General features: G+C 37.5%; 2 protein-coding genes across 7 annotated transcripts in view; one reads left to right on the plus strand and one right to left on the minus strand.

Moving 5' to 3' along the window:
* The window catches only part of FAM185A (family with sequence similarity 185 member A), a 131,259-nt gene that overhangs the window by 115,064 nt on the left and 1,403 nt on the right, over positions 1-14,792 (plus strand). The gene's annotated exons all lie outside the window — the stretch shown is intronic.
* The window catches only part of FBXL13 (F-box and leucine rich repeat protein 13), a 199,536-nt gene that overhangs the window by 86,515 nt on the left and 98,229 nt on the right, over positions 1-14,792 (minus strand). For all 6 annotated transcript variants that reach the window (XM_072965169.1, XM_072965171.1, XM_072965168.1 and 3 more), the window contains 3 exons: positions 966-1,064; positions 306-423; positions 46-208 (listed from right to left, as the gene is read on the minus strand). In XM_072965169.1, coding sequence (XP_072821270.1) covers positions 46-208; positions 306-423; positions 966-1,064 — 380 coding nt within the window. The remainder of the gene's footprint in view (positions 1-45; positions 209-305; positions 424-965; positions 1,065-14,792) is intronic.

The following is a 14,792-nucleotide window of genomic DNA, read 5'->3' on the forward strand; positions in this document are numbered from 1 at the left end:
TAGATAATTAGTGTTTCTTGACTATATGACTGAATGACTCATTACCTTACACAGTTTGCTAAATTCAACACAGTAAGCTGCTTCAAAGGTGAGAGTGACTTGAGGCTGCCGTCTGTTATCCCCTTGCAGTCTGCCATGTAAATGTGATTGATATTTGGATAATTCTGGTCTATAAGTTTGAAGCACTCATCAGTAATCCTTTTATTTCCTGTTTAAAAAAAAAACAGAAGAAAATAATTGTATTTGAATTGTCATAAGAGAAAAAGTAAAAATTAGTGCTGAACCACATATTTAATATCACAGACCTTCGAATCGGATCTTTCTGAGGTCACAGTTAGAAAGAGCTTTGAAAGTACAATCGGAGATATGTGGTGCCCCAATGAAAACTACTGATGTAATACGATGGCATTTTTCAACTAAAGCCTTTAGAAGGAAAAAAAAAAAAAAAGAGGATGAAATTAACTAAAGTGTATACAACAAGCTTACCAAAGTAATGAGGTCAGTTTTTTCCTCTTAATATTTTCAGAAACAGACACATTAACTATTAAATTTTCATAATTTCAAAGAAAACTGCACCTTTTTTCAATATATTTTAGTATACTTAACATTTGAGTAATGCAGAGGAATCAGTACTAAATCATGTTACAAATGTATGGGAAAACATGAGAAAATAGAATACTTAAAAAATTACTACCTATAAAAGCTTAGCATGTAGAACTAAACTTAAAGTTTATGCTTAGGCCACAGTATCATTGAAATAAAAATATCTTACCGTGAAACAAAGTCTCTTGGGGTATTTAAGGATTCAAGTATTCAAATGTGTATGTGTACATTTTTAAAATTATTTTCTTATGTAAAAAACAACTAAAACAAAAAGCTCATTCATATTTTTCAATAATTCAAGCCACTAGAAAATATGCCCACCAAATGGGACTGAGAGGAAAATGTACTTTCCAACAACCTACTTTTACACAGTTGTCCGTCAGAGTAGGCATGTCATTGATGGTCAGATGCATAATCCCAGTGCAGCTGTTTGCAATGTTCCTGAAGCCCTGGACTGAAATCTGAATTGTACAGAGTTGGTGAAAAATGATGGTAGAACTCATTAGCATGACCTCTAATAAAACCCTAAGGTATTAACAACCAAAAATATGTCATGATTTTTGCTACCATTTTAAAATTGAAACCATAAAATATTGCAGACATAAAAAGGAAAGAACCTAGTCTTCATTTTTTATTTAATTTTTATATGTATGAATTGTGAAATGATCACAATAGGTCTAGTTAACTTATTGTTTTATTTTCTATTGAAGTAAAATTCATATAACATAAAATTGACACTTAAATAAGCCGTTTTAACCATTCATAATATTGTGCAATCACAACTTCTATCTAGTTGCAAAACATTTTTATGTCCTTAAAAGAAATCTTGCCTCCACAATTACATGAGTCAGTTCCTTAAGGTAAACCTCTCCCCCTCCCTCCCTCCTTCTCCAGACTGGATGAGCCCCACCCACTTTGGGGAGGGCAATCTGCTTTACTCAGTCTACCAATTTAAATATTGATCTCATCCAGAAACACCCTCACAAACAAACCTAGAATAATGTTTATCCAAAAAACTGGGCACCCCATGGCTCATTCAGGTTGACATAAAATTAACGTCACAGCTTCCTTGGAGACTTTGGCAGTGACTTTTCCTAAGGCTCAAGGTTGATACTGTTTGCTCTCACCTGCTTTCTCTTGGCTGATCATCTGAGCTTGCCTGGTCACATTTTTATCTAGATCAGCATCTCTGAGACCATCCACCCTATCTGGCACCACTAACTGCCTGAATCAGATGTAACTAAAAAGAAAGCCTTAAGATCTTATTGTTGCTTCACATTTTCAAGTTAAAACAGAAACCCTCAAGCCTTAAACTTTTAATCCCAAACATTTAATTAAGGAACTTCAATATCTTAAAGTTCAGTAATGAAATTGGTAGGGGAAAAATTCTCGTTTTTTAATGCGTGTGTATAAGCATTATTTAACTTGAATTTTATTATTTAAATTGTATAGCTTAATTTTTATTATTTAACTTGTGTAACTTTGTAAGAAATCATGTTTTTCAGCACTGTGAGAGTTCTCGCAGAGTGAATGGATTATACCATGTTGTCAAAGGTCTCAGCTCATAACTGACTCCTCACACATAAAGACATACTACAAAATGGCTGGAGGTAGGAACAGCAGAAGAGGCAGGCTATTCTAAGGAGCTCGGATTTCTCCTTTAGACTGAGGCAGCCTCCAGGAGATGAGGAAATGGGGGCTCAGGTCTCTTGATTGATTTTCCCCAGATTAAAAATTGATAGAGCAAGAATACAGATGTGCAAACTCTTCATCCAGTACTCCTTCTGATTAACATTCTTCAACAATAGCATCCATTTCAACTGTTCCATCCCAGCCTCCAGAGTTCTCCAAACCTAGTCACTCCAGCCAGAAAGACAGCCAGCTTCTGCAATACTCAGTGGACCTCTCTGCTCTTTGTCTGACCTTGTTACCTTTCCCTGCCTCTTTCTCTTTTCGCCTGATCAAGCCTTAACTATTCCTCAGGCTCCAATGACTCCAGCCCTCTCCTGCTACCTTCCCTCTCTTTCCCTTACAGGTCTCTAACTATTTTAGCCTATAACTCTTTCCTGTCACCTGTGCATGTCTTATTTCCTCCAAAGAGATGACCTTACACTCTCTTTTTAACTTCTTACTGTGTTGGACAACCATTAGGGGCTGAATGAATTAAATTTAGGAACATGACAAATAAAGTCTGGGAAAGAGTACCGAATTTGGCTACAGACAAGATTGAAAACGATTCCAAGTAGAAGGTAAAGCACACTGAAAGGCAAAGCAGTGGGAGCACTGGGCAAGATCGCCCTTGGGATGAATAAGAAAAGCTTAGTAGGTAAGGAGGGAGGAAAGCTAATGGAAGACCCATAAGGTATGTCATATAGTACTGCCATGGATTCTTGAATTAGTTTTCCATAAGTACTCCCAAAGAAAAGTCCAGGGGAGATGAATGAACGTTAAAAATCTGGAGAACAGAGGAGGAGGAGGGCAGAATGCTAGGTTTCAGTCTGACTCTGCCTCTTGCTTGGAACAAAAGGCAACTCAACCTTTCTGATACTTAGTTTTCTCATCTATAAAATGGGCATACTAATACCTATTTTAGGAGATTCTTGAGAAAAGCAGTAGGGTAATGTATGTAAAACTGATTAGTTAGCACGAATCTGGCATGTCATTTGAGTATCAGTTCTCCTGTTACTGTTTTTCCAGATACGGTGAGTCCACAGAAAAAGATTCAAGAACTAGAGGCAGAGGGCCTTGAAAGATCATTCCAGTGCATTCCTCACACTGTAAACATAAAGAAGTGGTTTTCAGAGAAATTGTGCGATTTGAGGACAGGTTCCTTATCTCTTCCTCACCAAGTGTCCCCAGTGCAGGACACAGCGTCAGACAGAGTGGGTGCTATATGAATGAACAAATGGTATTGAGTCACACTGTTGGTGGCAGGGCCGAGGCTGCAGACCATTTCTCTCTATTGTGACACAAACTCTAGGGATGGGAACAGTTTTGTTTTTTTTCACCAAAACACTTCTAAATTCCTACCCTTTATTTCAGCCCTAGTCTGTTACCCTAATACTAGTATTTCCAATAATGGCTTCCCTAAAACAAGTGAAAAACTTTTTCTCTCTTGCCGTCCTGGAAACATGTTCATGACAAGATTTCCTGAACAAGAGGAAAATATGATAGCAGTAATCAGCCACAGCTGAGTGATTCCTTGCAAGGCAGCCAAGAACTGGGTGCTAGCAACCAATAAGATTGCATCCAGAAATGGAGGGAGGGCAAGGAGACCTCTGAGAAAAGCTTTTTAGTTTAGTCCTGGCATGAAATGCTTAGTTCTCTACACAGTTTATTTTAGAATATCCAAAGAGATGCTTGGCTAATATTTTATGACTCAAATATTCCTGCCAGAATCTTTTAGGCCAACCAACTATTAGTTGTCCTTTCTCTTCACTGAAATAATGGTGATAGAAGTCTGAAATTTTTAAAAATTTCTTTTTAAAAAAAGCAAACTATTTTACCATGTTAAAATACGAGGTCTTGCCACATCTGATACCTATGCATTTTCTGTGTGGGATGCTTACACAGCTTGGGATCTGATCTCTCTTTGTCTAGTTCTGAGGTGATTTTGACTTCAATTTTGACACCACTGGAGCTCTGCCACTCTGCTATAGGCTGGTTAAGCTCACATTGGTTAGGCATTTGGGGAAGTTGGCCCCACCAGTGTTGTTCCGATCTCAAGTCCTAGCAGACAGCTACTGCTGCTAATGGGGGCAGAGACGTGTTGGTGATCTCAGGAGAATTCTCTCCGGCTGCCTCTGGGTGGGTCTCAGCCCATCAGCACAACAAGACAGAGCTGTCTGTGAAGGAAATGAGTTGTGTGTGAGCCATACGAGACGAAGACCAAAGTGCTGAGCACCAAGGTCTAGGCAGATCCCTCTTTGCCACTCCAAGGTGATAAAAAGAAGGAAGGGATTTACCTCAGGGAGGATAACATCTTCGCAAACTTCCACCTTCCACTCCTTCTTTACAACACTGTGTCTGAATCAGGTAGCTCAGCAACACAGGGAAGAGAGAGATGTGTAGGGCTAGGCCCTCTATGACAGCTAGAAATATCCATCTTAGGTAGACTTGGCGCACTTGTGTTCCTGTACCATTTCCAGCTGTTTCATTTAAGTAGCACTGCAACCGATGACTAATGGATAATGTGATGACTTTAGTCATATCCATATATCCTTCACAACCTCTTGGTGACCTCAGAAAAGCCTGGCTTAGCAAGTAGAATGAATTATTGGAGAGAAAGACGAAGACTTTTCCCAAAATATGAAACATTCTGTTTTATTGCATTCAAATGTGCCATAAGCTTCAATAGAAACACTTCCCAGGGTCCATGTTAAGGGGGCTTGAAAAGTTTCAAATATTGTCACCTCTGTGGCAACAGGAAGAAAAGCCTAGTTATTATCCCTGCCAATCTCTCTTTTGATGATCGTGTACTGTCCAGTCTTTATGTTCTTCATGGCATCCCTTCCTCTAGGTTCACTAATGGACACCTGCCAGTTAGCCCTGGCAGAAGTTTTAGGTAGAGCTGTCTCTTCTTACATCTCAGAACACCAAAGACCAGAGCCCTCACTTTGCATTTTGCATTTTCTGCCTTGTATAATAATTCCCGGTGCACGTCTAATATCCCTGCCCAGGAACATGAACAGCATGTTACCCATCATGTCCTTTACGGTACAACACAGTGCTTGGCGCAAAGTATGGCACATCAACGGTTTGTTACTAGACCAAGTGGTTGTGGCATAAATTGTTCATAAAATGTAACTTAGAATTAGTGGTTCCTAGGTGGGGGGAGGGGATTGTCAATATGGTCATTTGTTAAAGATTGCCATATTTATCTAAAAACATTGGACAGCCAAACATGAAAAAAATGTTTCGTGTTCCAATGAAATGAGGAAAGTGAGAAACTAGAGCACAAGATTAGTGAAGCCCGCAGATGCCAGGAAGGCAAGTGTGCGTGCCACCTCTGCATGCACTCATTGCACAGCTCAGAGCTGCTATCTGCAGAAGCAGGCTGACCCTTCCTAAAGTTTATCATTCTTGTCTAGCGTATACTATCTTGTTATCTTCCCCACCCACTGGCCAAATTACTTACGGCTTCACCTGTCATTTCCACCAAGAGAATCACAACTAGAATGCTTTCTTCTTACAACACAGTGATCCACAGAGCCACATGGTTTGCCTAGATTTATTGAGCTAGATAGTGGCTTTACAGCTCCAGTCCTAACCACAGGCTTCATCCAGGTCTGAAGACCTAAGTAGAGTTTTATGAGCAGTTCATGAAATTCTGTGTGTAAGGTCACTTTCTACAATAGGGAACAGAGAAGAAACTAAAAAAGTATGGTTTTTCAGAAAGCATTAAAAGTTTTTCAAACCTTTTTTCAGGAGTGGGAAACATGATCTTAGTCCCCTGAGACTCATCATTTTGTCATCTGATTCTTCAAGATCTACAAATTGTTGCCAGATGTTTTATTTTTTACTACTTAGTATAATAAACATCCTTATACATTTCACTTACAAAGAGATTGTATTAAGCCATGGATGCTAAACAATAGGTGCTTGTTATATTTCTTTCAACATGGCTAGCATAAAGTTAAATTCAAACCAATAATTATAATGACCATTTAAATGTATACAAATCCCATCTACAAAAAACATAAAAAGATTTTCATAGATCCTTCTATTTTTCTCTCAACCCAAGTTGAAGTGTGATTCAGAAAGGACACAAAACATTCCCTGTTAACAGGGAAACTGAGGCCCAAGAACTGATCCAGAAAAGCAGAAATTACAGTGTGATTTTTCTGACTTATGACTGCCTTTCTGCTAGAACGCGCCCTTACTGATGGCACTTAAAACTGCATAACATTTTTTGAAATAGAATATGAAACAATAATTTTTTTTTTACTATATGTAGTATCTAGCACTTTGAAGTTTTACAAATTATGGTCTGTTGAGATTGGTCTTCAGAATTTGATCGGTCAAGATTCTAATCTTGGCCCAAACATTTTATGGGTGACCTTAGGCAAGTCACTTACCCTGTCTTAACGTTATTTTCAGTGGCATGTGGAGCCAGCATATACTAGCTTGCAAGACCAGATTGTGAAAATTTTAGAAACTATGCAGCCCAGTTGTTAAACAAAGCCAGTTAAAAAGAATTAAATCATATAAACTTAAAATTAAATAAATTGTATTAACAAAGGTAATGAATACCCAAACTCATGACTTCCTAATTATTTTACTACATGTTACCATTACCTGTGCTCTTAAGTATATGTATGTTTATTGTATCTGTATGGTGACAATATTAACATTAATATTATTAATATATTTATTATACAATATAATTGTATTATAGTTAATTAACAATTAACATGAATACTAATATTATAATGTTGGTGTTAATATTAAGAGATTACAGTGGTTATTAATATTAACTAACATTAATTAATAACCACATCACATCTCTCCCCATCTCCCTGTTCAGCATCCTCTTGTTGGTAGCTTGAAATAGGCTATGGTGAGAGTATTTACACCATGGAAGTCAGCAACCACTGTTGTTGTTGTTGTTGTTGTTGTTGTTGTTGTTGTTGTTGTTTTTACCAGCATACCAGTGTCCAGTTTGCACATCTCTAACCTGGGAATAATGATACCCACCTCATATGGTTATTTGTAAATATTAAATGAGATAATAAATGCAAAGCACCCACCTTAACACCTAGCTCATAGTCAATACCCAACAAATGGTAGCCATTTATTGCCATCCATTAAAATATAGAATAAGGGAAAATGGGATCAAATAAATATAAGTGAATTAAAAATTTGAATGTAGCTTTTACTAACTCATTTTGGTACATAATCAGTTTATTCACAACTGGTTTAGCTGGTCACATAGTTCTTATTATTCCAGTTACCCCCTACTGATAAACTGCCAAATCTGAACCTCCACTCCCAGCCTGTGCTCCAAGGACCAGATTTCCACTTTCAAGTAGTTCTTGTCATTGAGACCCCGATGTATCACAGGAACCTCAAATTCAGCATTTCCAAAATAAAATCCATTTTTCTTTTCCCCTAATCTTACTCTTTCTTTAGTTATCTTGGTTAGTCATCATATAGAAATACAAAATCCTAAAGCTAAAAAAGATCTCAGAGATCATCTATCCCAACCTAGCCATTCTACAGACAAGGAAACTGAGGCAGAAAAACTAAGTAACTGTCCAGAGTGGCACAAGTACTTAGTCACACAACAAGGACTAGATCCCAGGTCTCCTAACCTTCGTTTGGGGCTCCTTTCACCACCCCACTGCCTTCTGCTGTATAAAAGGGGCGGGTGGTGAGAGAGATAGCTCTGCTTATGCAATCTCTGTTCCACTTGGCTAATACATTTGTCCTTGGATGTACTCTGTGGCTTTCTCCCACCTCCACCACAAACCCCAGGGGTGAATAAGTAAGACCTTCCATGATCTTTGCCTCTCTGAAAGGGGAGGTTGGAATTTATGTAGCTTGGAGAGAACCAAAATGACCTTAGAATCTTCTAGTTAGCGGTTTACACAGCCTACCTTTAAGTTTCATGAGGCCCAGAGAAATTTAATAGTTCAAGAATTACTGATAAACTGGCATTATTGTATTGAGTATTCCAATCATTTGAACATTTCTAGGATGCTGTCCCTTTTCATTTCTTTTGACTTGTGTGTAATAACTGAAAAATAGTTGATTAAAAAACACCTTTATTTTAGTATTTTGTAGTTTCCTAGGCTCTTTTCTCCCTGTAAATCTAAAGAAATGTCAGACTCAACTCTTACCAAGAAAAAATCATCAGACCTTGCTTTAGCAAGTGGCCAACTTCTCAGATGTCTAACAGGCCTCCTGAGCTTCCACCTGAAGCACCTGGCTAACCGTGCTCTGAAATTGACTGCAGTTTCATTCATTCATTCATCAAACATTGATCAAAGTCCTCCTATATGCCAGGTACTTACTATATGCTAAGGATACAGATACAGACAAATAAGGCAGCATCCTGGCCATCAAGGAGCTCATAGTGGGAAGGAGAACAGACAAATAAGTAGACCATCAAATACACAGAGAACACTTAGTGAAAGTGCAATGAATCGTAACCCAGCTTGGGTTGGGGAAAAAGAGGGGGTCAGTGAGGGATTCCTAGAGAAGGTTATGATTGAGCAGAACCTCAAAGGATATGTGAAAGTTAACCTAGAAAATGGGAGAAAGTGACAGTATGGGGGCATCCAGGCAGAGGGCAAAAAGTGAGCCTAGTGAAAGTACTGAGTCTGGAAATGAAGATCAGGGGAGGCAGAGAGGTAGAAAATGCTATTGTGAACTCTTACTCTCTGGTTTCACTAAATCTTAAATCTGAATATATAAATCCTTGGTCCAAACCCCCTACTTTTCATCTAGCTCCTTCTGCCACTCCATGTTCAGAGATACCGGTTTCTGGGCATTTGAATTTAAGCCTGAGATTGGCTGCACGCCAGCCTTCCTTCCCAGTACAACTGTGATCATTCCATGCCTAGCTTCCTACCTAATGCCATAACCCACTGCTAAACCCAGTTGGAGATATATGAATCTGTAGGAAAAGTGGCTACCCAAAGGTAATACCAACAAGGGAATCCTTGGAGTTACACACAAACAGAGCAGATGGTGAAGGCAAGGCAAAACCAGGAATCACTGCCCTCCTAATTGGCATTTTCTCATATACAAGTAGGATGGATTTATCCTTTACATTAAAACTGTTAATCCTACCCATATTTTTTATTTTGAGATTTTGAAAGAAACAAGATCATATTTTAGAGAGCTCTGAAATGAACAGGGAACTGATGTGGATCTCTTTGGAGCATTTCTCCACTGATTCATTCATTTTGGGGATATGTTAGAAAGACTTAGAGGAGGTGAGGAAATTAGCCATACAGATAGCTGCAGAAAGAGTGTTCCAGGCAAGGAAAATGGCCAGTGTAAAAAAACTCTTAGGCAAGAGCTTATGTGTTGAAAGAACAGCAAGGAAGCCAGTATGGCTGGAGCAGAGTTGGTAAGAGGAAGAGTAGTATGAAGTGATGTCAGACAGGCAATTAGGGAAGGAGGCAGATTACATGGGGTCTTGAAGTTCCTTCCAAGGATTTTGTTTGAGTGAATAGGAAAACATGTCAGGTATTTGAGCAGAGGAAAGACATCGACTTGAGTTTTTAAAAGATCATTCTAGATGCTGCTATGTTGAGGGGAGACTTATAGGAGGTAGAAGTGAAAGCAGAGAAAATAACTGGGAAGCTCTCACAATAATTCCAGACAAGAGATGACAGCAACTTGGACTTGGGTGGTAGCTGGGAAAATGGTGAAGAGATCCAGGATATATTCGAAGTACCAGTCAACTGGATTTCCTAACAGAGAGCATGTGGAGTGTGAGAGAAAGAGAAGAGTCAAGGATAACTTATTAGTTTGCTACATCTGCTGTAACAAAGTACCACAAACTGAGTGGCTTAAACAACAGAAATTTGTTGTGCAACCGTTCTGAAGGCTCAAGGTTCAAGATCTTGGTGTCTGCAGGGTTAGTTCCTTCAGTGTGATAGAAGGCTATGTTTCAGGCGTCTCTCCCTGGCTGGTAGATGGCTGTCTTCATGTTTACATGACACTCTACCCTATGCATGTGTCTGTGTCCAAATTTCCTCTTTTTATAAGACATCAGTCATAATGGATTTGGGCCCACCCTAATGATCTCATCTTAATTAATTACATCTGCAATGTTTAATTAATTACATCTGTATTTCCAAATAAAGTCACATTCTAAGATACTAGGGGTTAGGAATTCAACATATGGATTTGGAGGAGGATACAATTCAGTTTGTAACAGATGACTCCAAGATTTTTGGCCTAAGTAACTGTAACATGGAGCTGTCATTAACTAGGACAGGAAGGCTGAAGGTGGAACAAAGAGTTATTTTTCAGAGCAGGGATTTTTTTTTTAAAGATGTAATAGTCTAAAATTTGAAAGAGAAGTCTGGGCTAAAGATGTATATTATATATATGTGTGTTATGTGTGTGTATATTTGTATGTGTATGTGTGTATATTATACATATACATATGTAATGATTTTATATATATATATATATGTGCTTATTATTATAGGCGATATTTAAAGCTATCATCTAGATGACATCACCAAGGGCATGATGAGAAGAAAAGTAGGCCAAGAACTGAAACTTGGGGCTATGATTAAGGGATTGGAAGGAAGAGGTGACTTAGAGAGGCACCTTTAGAACTATCATCAGATATAATAAAAAGAGAGATATAGAGCACAATATCATTTGGAAGAATTAAAATACACACACAGAACCGTAACATAATGCAAGAATATGTATATATGAACGTATTCTTTTTTTGGTTGTTAGAGGAAGACTGTCATGTTTTGCTCACTTTTTAATTGAAGGATATGTACATGAATGTTCACAGCAGTTTGTATACTTTTCTATATATATATTATACTTTGACAGAACTTACTCCCAAAAAAGTCATTAGAGAATGCCTTTGCTCAGTAGGTCCCAACTATCAATGCCAGCAAAAGTGGAAGCAGACTTCACCTGGCTTCCTGGGTGTTAAGGATTGCTTTGTGGTCAGTTACACGCATGTACAAAGCAGCAACAAATTCAGGTGCAAGGCGGAAGAGCTGTGAGAAACTTTCACAACCTTCTCTCTCGGGCCTTAGTTTTTTTCTCTTGAGTAAGGCTCTCCACCAAGCCCAACCAGAAGTATTCTCTGTTACCCCAACTAGCAGCTAAATAGGAACCACACCCTCACCAGTTGTCCCAGTCAGCTTCCTTCGGTCGCAATGACAGAAACCCAACATATACTAGTGTAGGTAGAAATGGAATTAAGGTTGTCTGTAACTGAAAGTCCAGCTAAACAAAAGTATACCATCTCTCCTTTTCAAACACATTATCTATCCCTCTTGAAGGTCAATCTCTTTGTGATGGTTTCATTCTTTCCCACTGCAGACAAATTTCTTCCATGTTCCTGAGCAAGAGAATCACAAATTAGCCTAGACTTACACATTCCAGGCAGGCCTTACAACCTAAGAGAAACAGAATTTATTTTTCCTAATGTTGAGTACCTAAAGGGATTCTGAATGGTTCTGATAAGGTCATGCTCTTCCTAGAAAATCACAGCCACTGTGGATGGAATTTAGGAACATTTAGGCCTGGGCCAAATGACCAATGGCCATAGGAAAATACTATCTAATAATAATAGTTAATGGTGGCTCAGCATTTACTATATGCAGCCACCATTCTAAGCCTCTTATATGTATCAAATCATTTCATTCACACAACACACTTCTGAGGTAGTTACTAGTATTTTCCCCATTTCATAGATAAGGAAAGTGAAGTATACAGAAAGCTTAGGCAACCTGCCCCAGTCCCATACCTAGTAAATAGCAAACTCAAGATTAAAATGCAGGTGCCCCAGAACCCTCCCAGTTGCTGTGGTGTGTTGCTTTCGAGATGCCATGACTGACAGCTCCCCAGAACCACATGGGAAGGGAGTAGTTCCTTGAAACAAAGTACAAAGGAAAACTACAAACATTTCATACAGTAGTTCATTGGCTTTACTTACTTAACTAAACATTAATCCAAATATTCAATAAACATCTGACAAATGTCTGCCATGACTTAGGTCACACATCATTCCTTGAAACAAGAAAAAAGTGGATCCACTCATTGTTGCCAAGTATCTCCCAGACATTTGATAGATAACAAAGGAGCATAGGAAAGGGTACCCTCGTTACGTGATAAAACTATTTTATCTTGAAAAAGTCTTACCAAATTGCATTTAAACATGAATTTAAAAATTGCTTTAATTGTACAGCAACTATATCAATTTAAAAAAGAAAAGAAAAAATTATTTTATGGCATAAGCTTAGATTTTATAACTTTGAATAAGTAGTAAATATAAGAGCAAATGAATTAAATTTGTTCAGCTGATTCAACCAGAATTTTTTTGTTAAATGAATGTAGATTTTTTTTTCCTTCTGAACATACTGTAATGAAAATGTACTCAGACTCTGAAAGAAATTTTTAAATCAGTTTGAAAAATATCTTAACAATGGCAGCCTGCTGGAATAAGAATATTATCATTCAACAAATAATTATTAAGTGCCTGGACATGGTTTAACTTTGCATGGTGATCAAAGAAATACAAATTAAAAATATAAAATATCATATTCAGTGTTGAACTGGCGAAAGTTTTTTTGTATGTAATACATGTATGAAGATACCAAACATTATTTTAAATTTATGGTAAGTGTAAATTGATCATCTTTGTAGAGTATGGCTGGCCTTAAAAATAACTATATCCTCTGATCATTTCACTTCTAAAAATTTGTACCAAAAAATTACAAAGATATGGCTATAAGAATTTTCCTTACAAGATATTGATTATAGCAAAAAAAAAAAAAGGCCAAAAAAGAATGTACGCCAATAATGAATGGTTAAATACATATTAGTATTTTGATACAATGGGATACCAAATAGCTATTAAAAGTAACTTACAGGAAAATATTTCATGGAATAAAGAGATACTCACTTTATAAATATTAAATGAAAGATATGTGTACTATATAATCTATTTCAGTTTAAACATGCATAGAATAAAGGCCAGAAAGCTTTTCCGTGAAACAATAGTAGTGTTTATTATTTCTTCGTGGTGAATTTTTAGGTAATTTAAATCTTTTCTCCTTTTTTCTTGTCTTTTTCTGCATTTAACATGTAACAAGAAAAAACAGATTTTTTTTTTAAAGTGAAAAAGAAAACTCCAAGTGGCAAGTATATGGTTAGAGATTAGCAGTGGACAGTGAGAGCTCCCTGGAACGGCCCTATCCTGACTCAGGCCAAATGTGAGCAGAGGCTTTTTTGAGGGGGAGAAACTGGACAGGGGCATCACTTCAGCCACATCAAAGATGATGACATGCAAGTGCATGTGCAAGTGCTGGTTTTCATTAGAAAATCAGCCATATTACTAAACTCACCTATAGTATTTATCCAATCCCGTAAGAATGCAGAATATTTCTAAAACATATGTAATTGGTTTTCACTTTTCTTTGTAGTTCATCATCCACTTATTTATGTTTTCTAACAATTATGGTTAAAATTCTTATACAATATTATGTAAATACATCTTTTTCCTTTTTGGGGCAGCCATGACTGCATGACTATTTAGCCCTTGATGTATTTTGTTTATGTTAAGTCAGAACTCCTAGAAGACAGGGCTGCTGTTTTACTCATCATGGCACCCAGTATGCAACAGGTACTCAATAAACACCCACGAAAAGCATTTAGTTGTAGGCTTCTATTCTCAACCCTTTTTGTTTTATTAGGAACTTTTTCTTTGGTCAGATGTATTAACACATGACTTCATAGTGCAAAATTCGAAACATATTAAAAAAAAATAACAGATTTTACTTTCTAAGGAGAGAACTGAAAAAAATCTGTGAATAGAGAATTTTCCTTCTTTGAAACCGTTTTTATGTTGTCATATCAATGCAACTAGTCCTGAAAGGGTAAAACGATCCTCATACCCAGAGCTGTGGAGATAGATGCACCTCCTCAGAGGACTTAATAAGTCCCTCAGAAGCAGTAGCATCCAAGATTCACTGAATGTTTGTGAAGCTACAGCAGCAGCCATTGTTAAGATATCTGGTTCATAATAAGCCCATTTCTTACAACGTTTCAGATGGTACAGTTTCCACTAGGTGAGGCTGACTTGCTCCAGCCTGTTGTTGCCATGTGGAAATGCAGGCCCAATTTTGCTAGTTCTTCTGTTTTTTTAAGAGAAGCTTGAAGTCTAGATTTTTATTTGAAAACTCCACAATTTTAAATGTTAGCTCAAAATTTTAAAATAGGCTATGTATGTTTTGCACACAGGTCTGTCCAGAGGGTCATCAATTTGAAACCTCTCATTTTGATTGACTGTGACCAAAAATGTTTATCCTTAAGACAGATGTATGTGTGTTTGTGTGTCTGTGCATGTGCTGTGTGTTACTGCCACAGTAATTACCTGGTGGAAATTAAGAAGAACAAGGAGGTAATCACACACAGTGGGGAGGGTTTTGAAGCACTGTGGTGGGCTGGTGTAAAAGTAAAAGTACTAAAGG

This window comes from Vicugna pacos, chromosome 7, assembly GCF_048564905.1.
Source record: "Vicugna pacos chromosome 7, VicPac4, whole genome shotgun sequence".
In the NCBI taxonomy this organism is placed as follows: Eukaryota; Metazoa; Chordata; class Mammalia; order Artiodactyla; family Camelidae; genus Vicugna; species Vicugna pacos.